This window comes from Dama dama, chromosome 10 (assembly GCF_033118175.1).
Source record: "Dama dama isolate Ldn47 chromosome 10, ASM3311817v1, whole genome shotgun sequence".
In the NCBI taxonomy this organism is placed as follows: Eukaryota; Metazoa; Chordata; class Mammalia; order Artiodactyla; family Cervidae; genus Dama; species Dama dama.
In genome coordinates this window covers 2,597,924-2,618,973 of record NC_083690.1, presented here as the reverse complement: position 1 = coordinate 2,618,973, position 21,050 = coordinate 2,597,924, and the positions used below count along the sequence as shown (strand labels likewise).

At 62.4% G+C, this 21,050-nt stretch overlaps 1 protein-coding gene across 1 annotated transcript; it reads left to right on the top strand.

The window, feature by feature from the left end:
• The first annotated feature begins 1,086 nt into the window (after nucleotides 1-1,086).
• Nucleotides 1,087-2,337, top strand: LOC133063937 (proline-rich protein 2-like). Its single transcript, XM_061153871.1, has 4 exons — nucleotides 1,087-1,475; nucleotides 1,584-1,681; nucleotides 1,852-1,937; nucleotides 1,987-2,337. The coding sequence occupies exons 1-4, from the start codon at nucleotides 1,087-1,089 to the stop codon at nucleotides 2,335-2,337; spliced, it is 924 nt and encodes a 307-aa protein (XP_061009854.1).
• The last annotated feature ends 18,713 nt before the right edge of the window (nucleotides 2,338-21,050 follow it).

The following is a 21,050-nucleotide window of genomic DNA, read 5'->3' as shown; positions in this document are numbered from 1 at the left end:
CTCCTCTGCCTGGCGCCCCCTCCCCCCAGAGCAGCACCCTGCTGGCTCTCTGGGGACCCTCCCCAACAGGACGTGTCCACCAGCCACCCCAGACCCCTGGGAGCTGCAAGATAACTCCTGGGGAGGATTTAGAACCACACAGCACATCCCACCACCGCCCTCCCTACCCTGGCCTTGAGGCGAGGTCTGGGGGCCGGGGGCAGACGGTGCCTCGTGGTGGGCTAAGCCACAGGACACCCCAGACTCCCCAGGAAGGGGCCCTGGCATGGAGCCCTCAGCCTGGCGAAGCCCACCTCTTCCTAACAGGCTGCAGGGACAGGAACCACACGGGGCTGGGGGCCCAGGCCTGGCAGCCGTGGGGCCCGGGGCGGTGGGGCCCGCCCGTCCGGCTCCGTGCTGCCCGGCCAGGGCAGCCGCCCCACACAACAGGGCTCTGAGCCTGGGGTGGGCCGGGAGGCGCTGCCCGCCGCCCGCCGGCCGCCGGCGCACAAGGGCCCCATTGTGTGGCTGCGGCTGTGGGCAGCAGGTGGCTGCCCGGTCCCACACGGGGAGGCCCTGCCGCCAGCCGCGCGAGCGGAGGAGGGCACGGCGGGCACCAGCAGGGTGGGGGGCGCGGGCGGGCCGGGGCGCGGCACACACGGAGCCGGGGCTGCAGCATGAAGGCGCCTATTCTCCTGGCCCAGCCCCGCCCGCTCGGCCTGGACAGCGAGCGGCCAGGCGGCCCCCACCCCACTGCAGGCCCCGGCCAGTGCCCGGCCGCACCCAGGACATGGATGCCGGCGCTGGGGCTGGGGACACAGGGCCGGCTCTGAGGAGAGCAGTCCCGGCGGCTTCCTGGAGGTGGTGAGAGGTGAGAGGAGCCGAAAGTGGGCCGCAGAAGGGCCCAGCGTGACAGGGAGGCTCCCGGGAGCCAGGACAGCCATCAGACACGCTCAGGCAGCGGGACACCCCTTCGACAGAGCAGCACAGACACGGCCCTCCCAGCCACCACTGGCTCCGACGGTGGATGCCCCTCCCTGTGCCTCAGTCTGCCTGCCCCTGGAAGGCACAGACCCTAGGGCCACCTGGAGGTGTGGGGAGAGTGACATGAGGCCGCCCGTGGACAGGCTGGGGTTGGGGGCTCCCCCCTCCCCCCAGGGCCGAGCACAGGCCAGACAGCCCTCCCCTCCCCCATTGCCCCAGGCAGCCCCCTCTCCCTCCGAGCTGGCCGGTACTCCGGCAGCTGGCAGGGAGGGACCCCAGGAGGGGCTCGGCCTGCAGCCTTCCCTGGCCCCCGGCTCCTCCCTGCCCTGCCCCCCAAGGCCTGTCATGCAGGCAGTGAGCCGGCGCCTGGCCTCCCCGCTCGGGACACTAGGCAGGCCGCTCCAGGGAAGGCGGGAGGCCTGGGCTTGGCTCCCACCCGGCCCCCCACCCCACGGCGGCCGGGAACACATGTGGGGGCGGCCGCCCGGCCTCCCGCCCCGCGGCGGCATTAGGTAAGGACAGCTGGAGCCAGCCGGGAAGGCTGGCGGGTCCGACGGTCAGGCAGGCCTCTGGCAACCGGACGCTGGGCCGGTTTCCCCACTGCTTCCCGGCTGGCCCAGGACTCTGGATCAGGCCGCCCCTCCTTACCCACCCGGCAGTTGGAAGGGGCTGCCCAGGGCCCAGGCCAGCAGGCAGGCGGCCCCTCTCCGGACTGTTGGTACAGTTGTCCCTCAGAACAAGAGGTTGAAGTTAACACAGTGTTAACGTTCAGAATGTAACGGAAATAAAAGGTGAGAATTGTCAGCCCCAATGGCAGGATTGGAGTCAAAATAAAACTTGGCCCAAGGCCTGAACACCCCCAGGAGTGCGGGGACTGCGCACCAACAGGCCTTGCCATGGTGGACGCGCCACCCCAGGGGTGGGAGCCGGGGTCGGGGCTGCAGATGGCCACTGTGGGGGGGCCACGGCCCCAGGTGAGCCCTGCACAATGGCCTCGGGCACCGAGGTGGCCCCACCCCCCAGGGCGACACCGAGGCCAGAGCCTGCCACGGCTTGGGGGCTGCTGCTGGACCGCCCCGGTGGCTTCCTTCTGCGGAGGGGCCGTCCCTTCAGGCTCCAGGGCTCACCCCCCTGCGCGCCGAGGGCCAGGTCCCTGCAGAGCACCCCTCAGGGGCAGGCGGCCAGACCTGCCTGGGGCCCCCCTCCCCGGCTGGCTTCTTGGCCCGGCCTCCTGGCGGCCCTGCCCGCCTCCTCCCACCCTGGCCTGGCCACAGAGGAGGCCCCCCGGGGCCTGCTGGGCGACTCAGGCGCTCAGGGAAGCTGGGCGTCGGGGAGAGACGTTCCGGGCGATTGAGAGTGCTCAGCCAGGCGTGAGGCGTGCGGTCGCCACGGGGCCCGTGGGAAGAGCAGGTTTGGTTCACTGAAGCCGGAGACTTGAGGGCTGCCCGCCCAGGGCCCGGCCCACCGAGCGGCCTCCCTGCGGCCCAGCCTGCTGCCGCCCGTCACCGGGCCCCTCACCAGCTCAGGCTGCCTCCTCCAGGAAGCCTGCCTAAGGCCACCCTCGCCTCCTTGAAGCTCACAGTAGGCGGTGCAAGAAAGAGCCCAAGAAGGGGAACTGGCTGCATCCATCTGTGGCCTCCCTTCATCGCTGACTTTGGCTGCCCAGGCCAGGGGACGCCCCTTGGTCTTTGACACTCCCCACAGACGTGTCTCTGTCCTTGGGGGACTCAGGCCAGGGCGTGACTGCTGTCCCTGGGTCCCATACCCAGCTGAGTGCTGGCTGGCAGAGCGAGCCCCCTGGAGACCCTGCTGGGCTCCTGCCCCGGTGGGTGGGCCCGACCCACTGCTCCCAGCTCCACCTTCCTGGTGGCGCCAGCAGGCTGTCCAGTGGTGTCCCAGGGGGGTATGTGCGGGGAGAGGTGAGGGCAGGACGGCGGGAGACGGGCAGGGAGCTCCTTGCCTGCGGTTCTGGATGGGGCACAAATCAGTGCTCCCCCAGTTCCTCTCTGGGCCCATCTGGAGCTGGATCAGAGGAGGAATTCCACGGCCGGCAGAGCAGAGCCAGGCTTGATGCCGAACAAGCCGGCTCCCCACTGCCCCGCCCTCCCCAGTGAGAATCACAGCCAGGGCCCATTACCCACTCCCGCCCACCACGCCCTGCGGCTCAGGGCGTGGGGCAGCCTGACGCCCCCAGAGGCCCCAGTGTCCCCCCTCCAACTGCAGCTCAGTCTGCCCACTGCCCCTCTCCCCCCAGCCCCCACCAAGAGAGGCGGGCGCTGGACGCCAGGTGGGGCTGCGCTGTCCCTGGAGGACCAGGCTGGCCCCTCTGCCCAGCAGGGCTCCTGGCAGCTGCCCAGAGCCGCTCCAGCACGTCAGCTCCAGTGGACGCTGCGTCTGTCCAGACACGGGGCCCCCGAAACGTGGGCTCCATGGCTGCAGAGTGACACCACAAGGCCCGTCCACAGTTCTCAGATTTTAAAATGTGCCACTGGCTTTGGCTTTTGAGCAAGTCGGTTGGATAGACGTCCCTGGCCAGGAGGGCGCACCTGAAAACTGCACGTGGGCAGCTGGGCAGAGGGTGGGCTGGGCTCCCACTCAGCGGCCCCAGGACCGGGCTCAGGTGTCTGGGCTTCATGGGGCCACCCATGCCAAGGAGCAGCTCATCCTCCCTCCACTGGGCCCCGTCTGCGAGGAGCCTGCTCTGGGCCCCTGCGGCCACATGCACAACGGGCCTGGGGACAGGACGTCCTGGCCACCTTGCTGATCTTTCTTGGCTCATGGGTCTCCTCTTTCTGGGGTCGATGCCTCCTGGTTTTCTGGTGGCCCTTCTGACCCTTCTCCCTGCTTGGGGCCCTGCCCAGGTGATGGGAAGCCCCAGGGCCTTTGCACTTGCTCTTCCTGGACCATCTCCACCCCAGAGCTCTGTGCCTGGGCTCCAACCTGACCATCGGATCCAGGCAATGAGGCCACCTCCTGTGTCTTGGACCCCTCAGGCTGCTGTGACAAACCATCCCAGACTGAGCACTTTAAACAGCAAACCTTGATTTCTCACAGTCCTGGAGGCTGGAAGTCCCAGGTCAAGGTGCTAGCAAGAGTCTGCATCCGGAGAGGACCTAACCCTGATTCAGAAATGGCCAACCTCTTGCTGTGTCCTCCTCATGGAAGGGCAAGGGACCCTGGGGGTCTCTTTTATTTTTTTGAGGGGGTCTCTTTTAGAGGGTACTAGTTCCATTTGAGAGGTTCATAGCTTAGTCACCTCCTAGCATCCTCACCTCCTGACAGAGTGACCCTGGGGATAGGATTTAACATAAACATTTGGTCCACAGCATACTCTGAGACAAAGAGACAACTTATTGGAAAAGACCCTGATGCTGGGAAAGATTGAGAAAAAAGAAGGACAGGGCAGCGGAGGATGAGATGGTTAGATAGCAGCTCTTTGAGTGAAGTCTGGGAGATGGTAAAGGACAGGAAAGCCTGGCGTATTGCAGTGCATGGGGTCACACAGCTGGACATGACTTGGTGACCAAACAACGACACAGGCTGAGAAGCGCTTCCTAGGCAGCCTCTCTGCCACACCGTGCCGTCCTCTCCCAGCCCTGGCCCTCTGATCTCGCGTGTCCACCCCCCGACTGCCCATCTCCTTCCAGACCGTCTGCACCTGCACTCCACTCACTGTCAGGACCCCGCGGTCCAGTCCGGCCCTGACCCTTGGGGGGCGGACAGTGCGTGACGCCCTGTGAATCGGGCATGAGCGGCCCTCAGCGCCCCCTCCAAACTGAAAATAGCAACCCGGCCCCTTGGTTACATGATCCGCTGACATCTGGCATGTGATTTTTTTTTCACTGAATTAACCAGCTGTTTCAGAGTCACGCATAACCGGGCTGATTAAATTCATTTTTGCGGGTTGATTTGAGTTGATGGATTGGAACAGAGGGTTCAGCAACAGGTCTCACACATGGAACTTGGCGCGTTGAGAGTCAGCGAGGGAAGCAGAGGTTCTCCAGTGGCTGGTGCGGGTGTGGGGACAACCGTCTACCCGCAAACACCCATACGCTCAGACCCCTACCTCATGCCACACATACCGTGAATGCCAAGGGGTGGCGCTTAACGCGGCCAAGAAAGGGAGCGCTAACCCTGCAGGCCAGTCATGGCGCCTGACGCCAAGGGGGCGGACCCCGGTCCTTCACGGACAGAGTGGCCCTGCCACCCACACTGGAGAAGGTTACAAACTAGCGGTGGACGTTGGCGGGGGTGGGGGGGGGGGCAACATCGCCTGAGGAGCCGCCGGGAGCAGGGTGGGAGTCTGAGCTCGGGAGACACGGGGGGCAGGTGGTCCTGGGAGGTTGGCCCTTGGTGGGGCGTGAAGGGACGGGGGTCCTTGGCTGTCACTGTTTCCAGGGGGCATAGGGCTCGGGAGGGCAGATGGAGGAAAACCTGACAGTCGCAGGCATGGGACCCCTCCGAGCACACGGGACCCCCCAGGCAGCCCGCCACCCCGAGTCCAGCTCACGGGCCCCAGGGACCGTCCAGTCACACCGATGCTGAGTGCCCAAGAGGGAGAAAAACTGGAAGCTCCGTGTGGTGGGCCTGTGGCCACGTGGCGAAGAGGCCAGGAAGCCTCAGGGTGACACTCGGGTGAGGTGACAGGATCCTGTGTGAGGTGCAGGCCGGCGCCCCAGGCACTCACACGGAGAGTTAGGGCTCCCACCCGGCAAGAGGGGGTTCACCTGCCTTCAGCTCCCGGGTGACAGAGGGAACGGTGGAGGGCGTGACGGAGATTATGGGGGGAAGGTGGGCAGGCGTCCTGGGAGGAGAGGTGAGGGGGAATCCCCGGGGGAAGGCGGGGCAGGCGTCCCCTGGTCTGAGGAGGCTGCTCGAGCTCAGGCAGGCGGCTCTGGGGTCACCGGCTGACAGCCAGGGAACCCCGGCCCGAGGCCTCCCGGCCTGAGCAGCCCCCCAGCCCCTCACTGTGTGGGGTGTCGGTGCAAACACCCTTCAGGGCCCCCAAGCAGTGGCTGATGCACTCTCGGATGCTCCTCTCTCCAGGCCCCGGCCCCGCTGGAAGCCCACTTCCCTAATTACACGTTGGGCCGCGGTGGGCCAGCCTGGCGGCAGCCTCAGCCCAGCTATTGCCTCAGAGGGAAGTTCCCGGGCTCTGGACCCCAGGGGACCCTGGACACGTCCGCAGCCAGCAGAGTGGGAACGGCTGCGCCCTGAGGTCCCACGCTGGGCTCCCACGGCCAGGCCAGGCTCTGCCCCCGAGAGCTGCTTCCTTTCAGCCAGAGACAGAGCCTCCTCTTTCTCGGCTACAGCTGGGCTTGGACTGGCATCCCTGCCCAGCACAGCCACCAGCTGTGTGACTCTGGCTGGATCGCTTCACCTCTCTGAGCCAGTGAGGGGGGAATTCTGCTACGCTCGTCTCCCGGGGCCAGGCTGGGGCTTGAGGCCGAGGAGGGGCAGGTGGCTGGGGACATGACCTTCAACCTCACTGGAAAACGGTTACCAAGTGAGCAGGGATAAAAGATGGATGTGGGAATAAGGCCTCTCTCCTGCACCCAGGAGGGCCACGCAGTACAGGGTTTGGGAGGGCAAACCCAGAGACGTCCTCCCCCGTTGCCATGGCACCCGTATTCCCAGGGACTGATTTGAAACACGTCACAAGTGGACAGGGGTGCAGGACGTGGCCTGCCACCCAACAGCAACCACAGTGCAGAAAAATAAACATCCCGAATGCCTGTCGAGGGGGGTGCTTCTGCAGAATGGGCCAGCCGAGGATGAGAATTCACTGGACAATGACGCCACACTAAGGCAAAAGCCAGAATGAGGGCAGAAAAGGGTAGTGTGGCATATTCTCCACTGCTGCTGTGGGCTGGGCATGCCCCCAATTCCTATGCTGAACCCCTAACCCCCAGTTCCTTGGGATGTGATTGTATTTAGAGAGAAGGTCTTTGAAGAGGTGGTGAAGGTACAATGGGGTCATGCGGGTGGACCCTAATCCAATGGGAAGAAGAGATCAGGGCACACATGTGCAGATGGCACTACATGTGGGGACACGGGGTGGGGGGTGAGGGAACAGCCGTCTGCACCCCCAGGAGAAAAGCTGCAGGAGGAATCGGCCCTGCCCCACCCTGGTCTCGGCCGTCGGGATCTCTGTGTCCTCTGGGACAGTGAGAGTTCCACTGTATAAATTGTACCATCTGTGGGGCTTTGCTGGGGGGGGGGGGGTGCACAACACACGAGGGGGGCTGTGTGAACAATCGCCCCCAAACTTGCCTGCTGGAAATAACTAGACACACTCCCTGTCCGCACAGCTTCAAATCCAGGAACCCAGGAGCGGCTCAGCTGGAGGGTCTGGCTCTGGGTCCCTGTGAAGTCGGAGTCATGCTGTCAGCTAGGCGGCATCCTCTGGAGGCTGGACGGGCCCTGGAGTGTCCGCTTCTAGGGGTCCCAGCTCTAACTTGTGGGGCTGGCAGGTCAGTGCTGGTGGGCAGGTCAGCATCCCTCCGGCGTTCTCCCAGTGCAGCGGCCAGCATCCCTCAGGCGAGTGACCCGAGAGAGGCTTCTGAACCTGGAGACAGACGACACACTCTGTCACTGCAGTTTCCTGCCAGCTGCGCAGGCTAGGCCTACTTAGCACAGGGCCCACGCTGAGTAGGAACACCAGAGAATGACAGCCACTGGGAGCACCTTGGAGGCTGGCTGTCCAGTGGGGTTACAGAGACTTGATCCCACGATGCTCTGCAAGAATTCAAAATTCAAAGACACTTGCTTCTTAGAAGAAAAGCTATGACATACCTAGACAGCATATTAAAAAGCAGAGAAGAGACATCACTTTGGCTACAAAGGTCCGTCTAGTCAAAGCCATGGTTTTTCAAGTAGTCACACACGGATGTGAGAGTTGGACCATAGGCTGAGCACCAAACAATGAATACTTTTGAACCATGGTGCCGAGAAGACTCTTGAGAGTCCCTTGGACAGCACGGAGATCAAACCAGTCCATCCTAAAGGAACTCAACCCTGAATATTCACTGGACGAACAGATGTTGAAGCTGAAGCTCCAATACTTTGGCCACCTGATGCTAAGAGCCGACTCACTGGAAAAGACTTGGCCGACGGGAAAGACTGAAGGCAGGAGGAGAAAGGGGCAACAGAGGAGAAGATGGTTCGATGGCATCACTGACTCAATGGACATGAGTTTCAGCAAGTTCCAGGAGATGGTGAAGGACAAGGAAGCCTGGTGTGCTGCAGTCCATGGGGTCAAAAAAGGGTTGGACACGACTGAGCGACTAATCAACAACCAAATGAACATTTCAGCTGCATTTATAGGAAAGTCATCTGGAGAGACACGATCCCCAGAGTTCCCTGGGGTCGCACATGTGTGTTTGGGGGCCACAGTAGAAATCTTGGAGCTCTCGTTGCTGTAGCTGCACATTCTAAAGGCATTTGTGATGAGCCTGTCTTGTTTGTATAATACAGTTTCAAGCTTTATGCAAAAGATGAAGAACATGAGCAAGACCAGAGATGCCCGAGGCCGGACCTTGAAGCTGAAGGCCATGCAGGGGGTCAGACCACCCTTCCCAGAGTCTGCTGGCCTCCTGAGGAGGCAGGAGGCCTTTAGTCCTCCGGTGCGAAAGTTCTCATCATCCATGGTTATCTCTGAAGCCGGATATCCGGCTCCGTCTTCCTTCCCTGCTGAAGGCACTGGGGCACTTTCCTTCTGGGGGTTCTGCTGGCACCAGGGCCAAGCCTACACACAGAAAAGCTGACTGATGGTCACGAGCAGAAGAAAGTCACGTACGGAAGCCAGGCTCTCAGCTAAGACCTAAGACTGACACCTCCTCCCTACAGCACTAAAGCCCCGAGGGCGGTGGAGGTGGGGATGGAAGTCTGCCTCACTCAGGACCCTGGTGCGCTCACGTGCGCTGTGCCCACGAAGACAGCCCCAGAAAGAGGGCCGAGCACACAGCGGGTGCCGCTGCACGTGAGCACCCACGCTCCCTGGAGCCCCGACCCGACCCCAAGCCCAGCAGAGCAGCCGAGTCATGAGACATGTCATGGTGGCTGCTGCCCTGGTGGCTCCCAGAAGCTCCAAGGCCGATGGCTGCGCAGGGAGGACAGGGGACCCCATGGAGTTGCAGGAGCATGTTGGGGGTCACCTGGCTGGTGCGATGGGATGGGGATGCCCTGGGCTGAGCCCCAGCCTCGCAGCAGAAACCACCTGCAGGGGTGGGGGGTGGAGGGACCCACCGACCAGGTGCCGCCAGCCTCTGGCCCTCTGGCCTTGGTCCCCCCCATCAGTCATGGGGTGTAATCATCAATTACCAGAGAAAACCACAAACGGCTGCACAAAATTGTCCCAAATCTCCAAAGCAGGGAACGCATAAACCTCCCAGGGACGAGGGCATCTGCAGGCACATCCGGCTCTCAGCACCCCCTCGGGCCCCTCCTGAGCCACTTCCAGGAGGCCCCCCTTCCGCCCCTCCTCATTTTGGCACTTCCAGGACTCTGGCTGTCCCACAGGAAGCCCATGGTCCCCGCAGACATCGCAGCTTCCTACGGAAGTTGCTGGCTGGAGCCTGAGGTTGGTGGCGAGGGGAGCAAGTCCTGCTAATTGTGAGCAGCAATGACCGGCCATCGGAAATGGGACGATTACATGCTCAGGGCAAAGCGCTACACATGGCGACCTGACCTGAGTTACAGCTGTGGGGCGACTTCCCCAGGACTCGGCTCCAGGGTCCCCTCCACGGGCAGCTGCTGGACATGCAGCCCCCTTCCTGGCCGGGACCGTCTCCCTCACATTTGGGGTCCCCCAGGGTGAGAGGGATACCCTGACGAGCCCCAGGCCATGGAGGGGTGGACTCTCACACTCCTCCCTGAAGTTGGGGACCCACGGACAGGTGGGGAAAAAGGCAAAGCTTTCAGGCCCCTCCCTCTCTGAGATCCCATGAGAAGCAGCACACAGAGGGCAGTGGGGACCCCAGCTCGGCCCTCTGGGCAGGAGTCCCGGAGGAGAACCCCAGACAAGGCCTCAGCTCCTGGAGCTTGTTTGCAGGGGGAGGGGACAGGGCGGGAACAGCAGCCAGCGAGGGGCTCCGGCGCATCTGTGGGGTTGGAAGCCGGGGTGTTTATGGGCCAATTCCTGGGCCCTGTGCAGTGTCCAGAGGGCTCCTGGGCTGGCCAGCTGTGGCAGAAGCAGAGGGAAGCACCCCTGTGGGGCTGGCTGTGCCCCCTGTGGGTCCCCAGTGCCAGGCAGAGAGCAGGGCTAGGGGACCATTCCTGAGCACGCAGGCATACAGTAGGTGCTTAGTGAAAGCAGGTGCTCTCCTGGGAGTGAGAAGCAAAGCGAATGAGGGAAGCTGCTCCCTCTCCCACTCCCTGCCCGGCCCTAAGGGGTTAACAGCAGACTGACAGGCAAGGCCCCCGTGCCAGCCCCTCCCCACCCCCATGCCATTCATCCGGTCCACACAGGGCTCCGTTGTCCACCAAGGCCCACGCTGGGAGGCGGGGACTTCAGGCCACCGTCCGAGCACACGCGGGCTGGGCAGGACCACAGAAGAGGCTGCTGGCCTGCTCACCGAGCTCCTGGGGCTGCCGGCCGGTTTGAGGGGCCCCCAGGATGGGGCTCTGGATGGGCCCACCCACCCCTGCCTCTCATTGGCCTCTGTCCGCAGTGGCAGCCAGGAATGTTGGCCCCGCCACTCCCCACTTGCGTGGCCCGGAGCCTCAGTGCCCCACTGCCCCAGCACCTCCCAGGGAGTCTGGGAGCGTGAAGTGGCCGTGTGGGTGGCAAACGTCCTCCCCTGCTCACATCCCTCCCAAAACCAGGGTCTCATCTGAAGCCAAGGTGCTGGACTCCTTGCAGCTGCCTGTGGCCAACTCTCCCCTCAAGGCTCCAGACCAGCCCCCTGGGCAGCCGGAGGATCACTTCCAAGACTAGATGCCTTGGCTCATTCGTGCTGGTTTCAGGAACTTGCAGAGAGGGTGTCTGGTCAGAGTCAGAGGTCACTACACCCCAGGGAGCGTCCACTCGGGGCCAGAGGCCCCGGTGATGTGTCCGTGCTGTGAAGCCAGCCCCACCCTGGGCCCAGCACCCTCTCACTGAGTTCCCAGGGCCCTGACCAGCAGCTCCCCCTCCTCAGCCAACCGACCCCCCCCCAGGCTGGTTCCGTGCCCTCAGTCCCCTGCGGAGCCTGGACCGACGGACGCTGGGAGCTTGCAGGAGTCTCTCCCACCTGGCGCCCCCGCACGTTCGCAGCCACCTCCTTGCGCCCTTGAACTTCTGCCCAAACCTCCCTCGTCCAGCCTTTCTGTCCTCTCCCTGGTCTGAATCAGCTTGGACCGGCACACACATCTTCCCGCCCTGAGGCCACCCCCCTCTACCCTGTCCAAAGGAGGGTGAGTAATTACGCTGCTGTGAACTGGAAACACTTCTCAGCTGCAGCGACAAAGCAAGCAGGTCCAGACTCCCACCCGGAGCCCACAGCTGCAGGCTGAGCCGCCTGCCTGGCGGCAGGGAGGGCCGAGGCCCTGGTGGGGAGGGTGGACCGTGAGGCCTGTCTGGGGCTCCCCTCCCCGCCCACTCATCAGTCACCCAAGGTCAGACACTGAGGGACGGGCCGAGAGAGGGACAGACAGACAAACGCTGATAGATGAGGATGGACTGATGGACAGACGCCGGGTGGATGGACTGGTGGACGGGTGAATGGCGGACAGATGAATGTTTGGATGAATGGATGGACGGACAAATGAACCAAATTAACAGGGCCTGGGAAGCAGTGGTCTGGCCGCGGTCGGGGTGGTGGTGCAGAGCCTTCAGCTCCTTCCTCAGGGGTTCATGGTGGCAGAAGTACCAGCTGGGGGGCTGAGCCCAGCCCTTACCTGAGTCCCGAGTCATCCTAACCTGCCTCTGAACTCGGTGAGGGGGTCCTACAGGTGGGCACATCCCACGTGGCCCCACAGCTTCCTGGGCTCTTTCTTTCAGAGGTCAGGCAGCAACCTCTGTGCCCGTGGGTGACGGGCACCCAGGACAGGAAGGCTCTGGGTGGATTCCAGTCCTCGTCACATCCGGATCCCTCTGTGTGCCTGGCCACGGGGGGCTGAATGGTGCCCCCAAATTTGTGTTCGCCAGAACCTGTGATGGGGCCATGTTTGGGAAAGGGGTCTCTGCAGACACAATGAAGCTAAGGCTCCCCGGATGAAGTCATCCTGAATTGCCCTGGCCAGCCCCAAATCCAGCGCCAAGTCTTCAAAAGAGATGGAAGAGACACCCCAGGGAAGAGGTGGCCGCTTGCCAAGGAGCATGGAGGATCGCCAGCTTCCACCCGAGAGCCTCCTCCCCCTACCTGGGGGTGCTGCTCGTCCCCTGTCCACCAAGCCTGGCCCCAGCCATGGAGACTGGGCACCTGGTTCACCGGCTGCAACCGGCACCTGTCCTGGGCGTCTCCCCAAACCCTGAGCCCCAGGCAGCAGCTCCGCCAGCCCCACCCCACACCCAGCCCTGGGGAGGGGGCCTGGAGGAAGGCTGTGGGGGGCAGGGGCTGCTCTGCCTGGGGGGGCAGGCGCTCCACGCCCCCATCGAGGGGAACTCAGCTCCCCCTGATGAAAGCGCCTTGGGAGGGGTTCTCTTTCTCGGTAGGACCCTGAATGAGGAGCCATCCTGCTGGGAAGCCTCATACTGACCCCACGGCCCAGGGCCACAGTTTTCGATGGCCCCACCTCCATCTGAAGCCTCCTGAGGATGAGGACACAGGCAAGCGCTCGCACCCAAGTCCGGCTGCATCCTCAGGCGTCTAGGCCGTGGGAGTGCCCTCCACCCGGCCCCCAACCCCTTCTCCCAGACAGGCCCTGGTACAGGTCGACACGGGCCAGGCTGAGTGGCAAGGGGTCTTCTCAAGGGCTGCGAGCACAAGGGTCCAGGCTCACCCCGGAGCCCAGGGCTCAGGGCACGGTGCCTGTGGCAGGGCTCCCAGCGGGGACCCCAGCCCAGCCCTCAGGGTGCCCTGGGAGCTCTACGGGCCTCCCTGGCCTCCCCACCCTCTGAGGTCATTTTCCGCTTGGCCCACACCCGCTGGAAAAAGAGACCAGGACACCTCACTGCCAAGCCAGGGGGGCCGCTGGGAAACAGCGGGAACCCGACCAGACAGCAATTTAAACCAGGAGGCGCAGCCCGCCAGGGGAGGGACTGTCGGGGCCAGCGGGCGCCCCGCAAGGACAGCGGCCTCCCCTGGCCCCGCCGTGGGGTGACGCCACCCCCCCCGGCCCCACCCTCACCCCATGGCACAGTCTTACAGGCTCACCGCGCTCGCGGAGCACGGCCTCACTCACACCCAGTGGCCCAGATCCGGGCTGGTCTGGGAGCCCCACCAGCAGGGGGTGGGCGGGTCAGCTACTCAGTCCTGGGGCCACTGGAGCAAAGGACCACAGGCTGGACGGCCTGAAACAACAACACTCATCTCTCGAAGTCTGCAGCCTGATGTCCAAAATCGAGGTGTTGCAGGGCCGGGCTCACCCAAGCCTCCAGGGAGGGCCCTTCCCACCTCGTCCAGCCTCTAGGCAGCTGGCGTCCCAGGGCTTGTGGCCACGTCCCTCCAGCCTCTGCCTCGTGGTCACACGGCCACCCTCCTCCCCAGTGTCTTTTGGCTCTCCCTTTTATCGCAAGGACACTAGCCACTCTCCCCCGACTACGCCAGTCCGACCTCAACACAACCTGCTTGGACCGTAAAGACCCTATTTCCTGAGCAAAGTCACTCTCTGAGGTTCTGGGTGGATTCTGAGGGGCCTGTGCAGTGTCCCAGGATGTGAGCAGAGCCCCTGAGTCAGGAAGCTGCCTCTGACAAACACGGAGCAGCTTACAGAGACCAGGCCACACGGTGCCAGGGCAGACAGCAGCTGGTCCTGAAGCCCAAGCGCAGCTGAGTGTCAGGAGCCGCTGGAGGCCGGGGCAGACCCGCTGGAGGCCAGGGCAGACCCGCTGGAGGCCAGGAGCCATTTCTGGATGCTCAGCTCAGGCTCATTCTCACTGTGGTGCCACCATCATCGCCGCCTGTCTCAGAACGTCCTCTGTCCTCATCTTCCCCAACTGAGCACCATCACCACGTGCATCTGAAATACCATCCCTGCCACGTGTAATCAATACTAAAATCATTAATGAGGTGGCTTACGTTTTCCTCATTTATTTTTCTAAAGATTTTTTGATGGGGACCACCTTCAAAGTCTTTATTTGCACATTGCTTCTGTTTTATGTTTTGTTTCCTTGGCCAGGAGGCATGTGGGATCTTAGTTCTCCAACCAGGGATCAAACCTGCACCCCCTGCAATGGAAGGCAGGGTCTTGACCACTGGGCCCCCAGGGAAGTCCCAGAGATGTTAAAACCAGTTTTACTGAGATATAACTCACATGCCATACAGTTCACCCACTGAAAGTCTGAACTTCCATGGCTTTTAATATATTCAGAGCGATGTAACCATCTCCTCAGTCAATTTTATTTTACTTATTTTTTACTTTTTAAATACCTTGTTTGGCTGTGCTGGATCTTAGTTGCAACCCACAGGACCTTAGTTACCAGGGATCGTACCCAGCTGCCCTGCACTGGGAGCTCAGAGTCTCAGCCACTGGACCACCAGGGAAGTTCCTCCACAGTCAGTTTGAGAAAATTTTCATCCCCACAAAGAGCAGCCTTCCCCAGCGCCCCCACCCCTCCCAGCGCCGGCACCACTGATCCCCGCTCTCCCTCCGTGGACATGCCCGTTGTTGATGCTTCTCAATGTGAACCGCACACTGCACAGTCTTCCGCGTCCGGCTTCTCTCACTGAGCATCACATCTTTGAGGTTCATATTGGGGTAGCCTCTGTTAGCGCTTCATTCCCCCTTTCGCCTGTGTAATGTCCCATCACGTGGGCTGCCACGTTACATTCTTGCTCTCGGTCTCGCAAACCTGGCAAGCATGTCACACGGAGGGCCCGTCTCAACGTGGACAGGCCACATTGCAGGGCTGCAGCCCTGGGTGGCCCCTTCAAGCCCTGACTGTCCAACAGCTGACCATGCTGTGCCTGAGACTGCACCAAGACAGGGTGAAGTCAACAGCTCTGATGTTTCAGAAAGGAGACCGTCCTCAAAGATGTTTTCCGACTGGCTCCTTGCCTTTGGTTTTCTAACACAACAGCTTGCATCTCGGGGCAGGTGGGTGGGAAGCCTGTCGCGTCCTTTCAGGTGAGGGGTCCTGACCACACCGTCACGCTGCTTGAGAGGGGCTGGGGCACGGGGACAGTGTGCTTGGACCAGAAGCCACTGCCTCGCTCCCAAGAGATGAGGACACTGCCTATAGCTCTCCTCCGAGGGTGCCCCCTGGGTCTCAGCTGTGTCCACGGGGACATCAGCCTCAATGCCCCAGGGACGGTGGCTTCTCAGAGGTGCCCGGCGTCCTGGTCGAGCCCTGGCCCACGGGGTCATGTCCACCCACTCCCTGCCTGCAGGCAAGGCCACTAGAGTGTCCACATCTGGCTGTGACCCGGGGGTAGGCACACAGACCCTTTTGCCCTCAGCCCCCCACCATCCCAGCACTCCAGTCTCCACTGAGTCTGGATCCCGTGCCAGCCCGGGGGCTAGGTGCTGGTGCCCCTTTTACAGACGGGGAAACTGAGGCTCGGGGCCAGGTCAGGGTCAGGTCAGGGTCAGCCCCGTTCTGTGGGGCCACACTGACTCAAACCCAGGGTGTCTGGCTGGCTCCCGTGTCCTCTGCCTCCCGATTAACACTCGTTGTGACCACTCCTCACGCATGGGGTCTTGTCCCGCCCTCAGCAAGGCCAGGGGTCGGTGTGGTCACTTCACATCTGAGGACCAAGGCTCTGAGAGACCCGAGACCCCGGGGACCAGCCGCCCGCCAGCTCCCCACTTGGCGCATGGACAGCGAGCACTGTGGGGCAGGGCGCGTCCACAGGAGGAAACTGAGGGCCGGCGAGGGCCCTGCAGCGCCCGGCAGGCTGGTTTGCCCCGGTGTCAGCCTGAGCCGCCCCTCAGGGCAGCTCCACAGCTCCTCCAGGAGGCCTGATGTCCGCAACCAGGCTCCAGCTTGGTGGGTCAGCGCGCAGGGTCAGCGGCCTCCAGCCCCAGCCAGCGTCTCAGGGCTGAGGGACAAGGAGGGTCTTATCTGAGGCCCCTGACCAACCCAGACGCCCTGGGGTGGAGCACCACACTCCCTCCAGGAAGCAGAAGCCTGGGTCCCTGGCCCGGGACGTCCTGACAGAGGGCCTTCGCCCACCAGAAGGGGCTGCCTGCCCGCCAGCTCTGCGTCCCCACCCCCAGCCCCCCAGAACGGGGAGCTGGGCACCTGTGAGTCACCCCAGGGAATGCCATGGCACGTCCAGCAGGGTGGGGCCTCTGGGCCCCACTGCTCTTGCTAGAAGCAGAAGGAGCGTCCTGTAGAGGTGCCCGGCCGCTGGCCAAGTGGACTCCGGGGTGTTTTCCAGGCAGATCAGGAAGTGAAATCGCTCCTCAGGCTCTGGGGCTGGGGCAGGGGAGGCACGGCCAGCCCCCAGGGAGGGAAAGGAGACCCCCACCATGGACTTACCTTTACCGGGTCCCTGCTGGCTGCACCCCCGGACCCTGCTCCCAGCGTCCTGCTGCTAGGAGCCGTGTGCTGGGCAGTCAGGGAGTCCGCCACGCCACGCCTGGGTGGGAGGGACAAAGGACACCTTTCAGGGTGAGGCCCGTCCCTGCAGAGCTGAGCCCAGGCTGGAGCAAGGGCGGGGTGGGGGGGGGGCAGTCAGACCCCGAGGGAGGTGCAAAGACCCCATTTCTGGGGGCAGGAACCTGACCAACGAGCTCAGGCTGAGCTGAAGAACCATGGAGGGATCTGAGCCCCCTGACCAGACCTGGAGGGCTGGACGAGGTGCAATACAACGCCCACTGCCCCTCCCCCACGGCGGCCTTGGCCACCAGAATGCCCTGTGCACCCTGCATTCCAGCCAGGAAAACCCCGCTTCCCTCTCTCTGCTGGGGTTTGCCCAGAAGCAGAAGTGTGTTCAGGTCACCTGAGAGCCTGATGAGGGTCACGGCGAGGTGAGGGTCGCGGCGGGGTGAGGGTCACGGCGGGGTGAGGGACACAGCCTTCCGCACCACGCCCCTGACAGGCCCCTGGGCCAGATCCACTGCTGGAAGTTCAGGGAACCCCCAACACCATGGCTCAAAGTGAAACCCGGGGCCCTCGACGGCAGAGCCGCTTCCTTCTGGGTGGAGGGGACACGGGTCAAGGATGAGGTCTCCAGGTCTCTGAACCTGCGTCAGCCTGGCTGCAGACCCTGGCGAGCTGGGTCCCTCTCCCAAATTGGGGGCAGTGTCTGCTGGGTCCGCCCTCTGCCCCCCTGGCGCCAGGCCTGCCTGCTGGGGAGGGGCTGCGGCCAATTAATCTATCAGTTCCTGGTATACCCTGGCTCCAAGCCCTGAAGAGGCCAGTAGCCGCTCACGTGGAGCCCGCGGGTGGGCTGATAACACAGCCCCTCCTGGGAGGGCCCCGCCAGCGGACTGGAGCCGGGGCCAGAGTTCAAACTCATTAGCACACTCAGAGCTCAAGGCGGGGCCGAAGGATGCCCTCCCGCCCTGACCTCCCGGGTCTCCTCTGGAAGGATCGCCGCCCTCCTCCCCCTGCCGCAGTCACCGGGCCCTGGCCCCACCCACCCTGAGCATCAGCCCGCCAGTTCATGCGGCCCTAGGGGTGAGGCCAGAATACAGACCAGGGCTGCCCCAGGTTCCCCACGGCTCACCCCCAGCCTTCACCCCTGCACCTGGAAGGCCCCCCAGAGACGGTGCCCTCAGACCCGAGGTGGCAGGAGACGTCTGCGCACAGACCACCCCCCCAGCTGCTGGCCCGCCACACGGCAGCACACACACTCCATACACGTGTGCACACCCTGCTCTGAGCACAGCGTGGAGAGGAGCTGCAGAGACCCTCAGACCAACATCCTGCATTTGCCTCGCGAGTCCCGGTGCAGAGGCTGTTCTTCTGGCCGGGCCGGGGGGCCTGGCTGGGGGGCGGTGGTGTGTTGCCCCCAACCCAGAGAAGAGCCTGGGGGACAGAGAAACTGTCAGAGCACTGCTCTGGGAGGAGAGTCTGCACCTTCAGAGGGTCTCTACCCCAGGTCGGGATGCCCTCGCAGGCTGGGCACGAGGCTGCCTGGGGCTCTTACACACCCCGGCCCCAGACCTGCGACCTGTCCGTGTGCAGGGCAGGGCAGGTGTTGCCACACCCTGGGGAGGGCTGCTGCCCTCACGGAATTCCAGGGCACTGGGAGTCGTGGCCACGCCCCCCGGAGGCCACCCCAAGAGCTGGTCCAGGACAGCTGCTGGCATCCCTCAGGCCACGTCTGCAGGTGGGCCGGCCCCGGCCTCACACACCTGGACTCCAGGTGACCTGATTACCGAGCTCACACACCCTCGGGGGGCGGGCCACAGGGCTCCACTGTCTCAGCCAAACCCTGGTACCTCCAGACCGCAGTGAGACAACCGTGAGCATCTCAGGGGCCCCATCAAGAGTGGCATGGTCCCCACAACTCCTGAAGATGCAGTTAGAGAGGAGGTAGAGGCCAGCACGGCTGTCCAGGCGGACCCCAGCCGCTCCAGCACCTTCCGCCCGGGACTCAGATGGCTCTGCTGTCCATCCATGTGGGTGCAGACGGCTGAGGATGGCGGACTAGGGTGCAGGGGAGCCTGTGGGCCCAGCCGTCAGCTCGCCAGGGGCCAGGACGCCAGCCCGGCCAGCCGTTGCCCTGTCTGCCGCCGGCCTGCGGCGCAGCACGCTGGGACTCAGCTGCCTTCTGAGAGCAGGGTCCCCTGCTTGCTGGTTTGTGGCCGCCTTAATCCCGCACTAATTAGATTTCTGCGTTGGTGGTGAAAGGGCCCCGTGCGTGCCAGCCCCCGGGCAGCCCAGCCCTCGGCTTGTTTTGCACAGAATTTTAATTGTTTCCAAATTAATCCTTGGACTCAGTGAGCTCAGCGCAGATAAGCCGTCGCAGGGAGGGGAGCAGCCGCCTTCCCATCTCCCGGCCGGGGCTGCCGCCTCCGGCGGGGAGACGAGGGAAGGCCGAGCCTCGGACATGACGCGATCGCCCAGAAATGTCCAGGCCTTCTCTCGCCTCCGCATCCGAGGACACGGCTGGGCTGCCCGGCCCGGGGACTTTTCCTTCTGTTTGCTCTTGGCTCAGCTCCTCTCCTAATCCTATTTTCGCCAGTTTCTATCCAATTTAATACAGCTTCTGTAAGTCAAAATTAATTACCCTGTGTGCTCCCAGCCCTCCGTCTCCGCTCACTGTTCCGGGGCTAGGCTCAGAAATGAGGGGCTTGGAGGGCAGGCAGGTGCAGGAGAGGAAGACAGCCCCACACCTGGAGGACGCTTTAGGGCCCTACTTCTGCCCCAGGGAGCCCCACCAAGCTAAAGGGGCCAGATCCCAACGCCGCAGCAAGAAGGACCAGCCTCTCCCTCCAGGAAGCCTTCCCTGATGGCCTTGGCCTCCCTCAGCTCCACTGACAGCCACATGTGCCAACACCGAGCCTGCACTCCCCACTACCCCCAGGGAAGGACCCATGAAGGATTCACCTTACGAATTGTGTCCATTACAGTCAGATAAAAAAAGGAATAGATACCAAAAGCATAGATGACAAAAGAAAAAAAATAGATAAAGGACTTCAGCAAACTAAAAACTAGCATGCTGAAAGATCCCTGGTGGCATAAGAATCCACTTGCCAATGCAGGGGGCACAGGTTCAATCCCTGGTCCGGGAGGGTTCCATGTGCCACGGAGCAGGTAAATCTGTGCGCCACAATTGCTGAGCCTGTGCGCTGCAACTATGGAAGCCCTGAGCTCCGCAAGAAGAGAAGCCACTGCAATGAGAAGCCCGTGCACAGCAAACAAGAGCGGTCCTCACTCACCACAACTAGAGAGAGCCTGGGTGCGTAGCAATGCAGACCTAGCACAACCAAAAAATAAACAAACCAAAAAAAAAAAAAAAAAACAATTTGTGCTGCAAAGGCACCATCAGGAGAAGGAGAAGACAACCTGCAGGTCAGGAGATGTTTGCATCAGGTTTCTGATGAAGGAGTGGTAAAGCGGTCTAGAATACACAGAGAACTCAAACAACGCAACAACAGGAAGACAAACCGCCTACTTTAAAAATGGGTAAAGGATTTGAACAGACATTTCTCCAGAGGAGACACACAAGTGGCCAGTGAGCACATGAAAAGATTCTCAACATCATCACTCATTCAGAAAATGCAAACTAAAACCACAATAAGATACCACCTCGCACGCACTAGGAAGGCCGGGATCAAGAAACAAAACAAAACAACCCCAGAAAATGACGCGTGTTGGGGAGGATGTGGTCGTGGAAGCCTGTGCCCTGCTGGTGGGGATGGGAACGGCGCGGCCCCGGGAAAGACAGTTAACGGCGCCTCTTCCAGAGGACAGACGCAGAGCTGCCATGAGACCCACAATTCCAGGTGGGCACCCAATATAATGGGAAACACGTCCACACAGGAACTTCTGCACACGTGCACACAGTGTGACTCACACCAGCCCGAAGTGGTAAAACAGCCCAAACATCCAACAGAGGCGTGGACGACCCTAAAGTGGTCCATCCACGCAGTGGAGTCTGATTCAGCCACAGAAGGAAGCGCTGGTACACGCTACACACGGGTGAACCTCAGAAACATCCCACTCAGTGACGTAAGCCAGATACAGAAGGACACGTACTTTGTGGCTGCCCCTCCATGAAATGTCAGAACAGGCAAATCCACCAAGACAGAACGTGGACTAGTGGTTGTCTAGGGAGAGGGGCTGAGGGAGTGCTGGTCGAGGGGTGTGGGGTCTCCTTCAGCAAATAATGAATCGTTCCAAAACTGGCTGTGATCCTGGCTGCCTGACTCCAGTATCTGTCATGAGTATCAAGAACCACTGAGTCTTACACTTTAAAATGGCAAATCTTATGTAGATGAAGTACTTGTGCGTGCTGCGTTGTTTCAGTCGTGTCCAACTCTTTGCGACCCCATGGACTGTAGCCCACCAGGCTTCTCTGTCCATGGGATACTCTGGGCAAGAATAC

What these genes read in the sequence shown, in the direction of transcription:
- LOC133063937 (XM_061153871.1), top strand. Translation starts at nt 1,087, where the DNA reads ATGAGGCCGCCCGTGGACAGGCTGGGGTTGGGGGCTCCCCCCTCCCCC. An exon ending in GGCCCCTCTCCGGACTGTTG is followed by an intron (nt 1,682 to 1,851) that starts GTACAGTTGTCC and finishes GCGCACCAACAG; the next exon opens with GCCTTGCCATGGTGGACGCG. An exon ending in TGGGGGGGCCACGGCCCCAG is followed by an intron (nt 1,938 to 1,986) that starts GTGAGCCCTGCA and finishes CCCACCCCCCAG; the next exon opens with GGCGACACCGAGGCCAGAGC.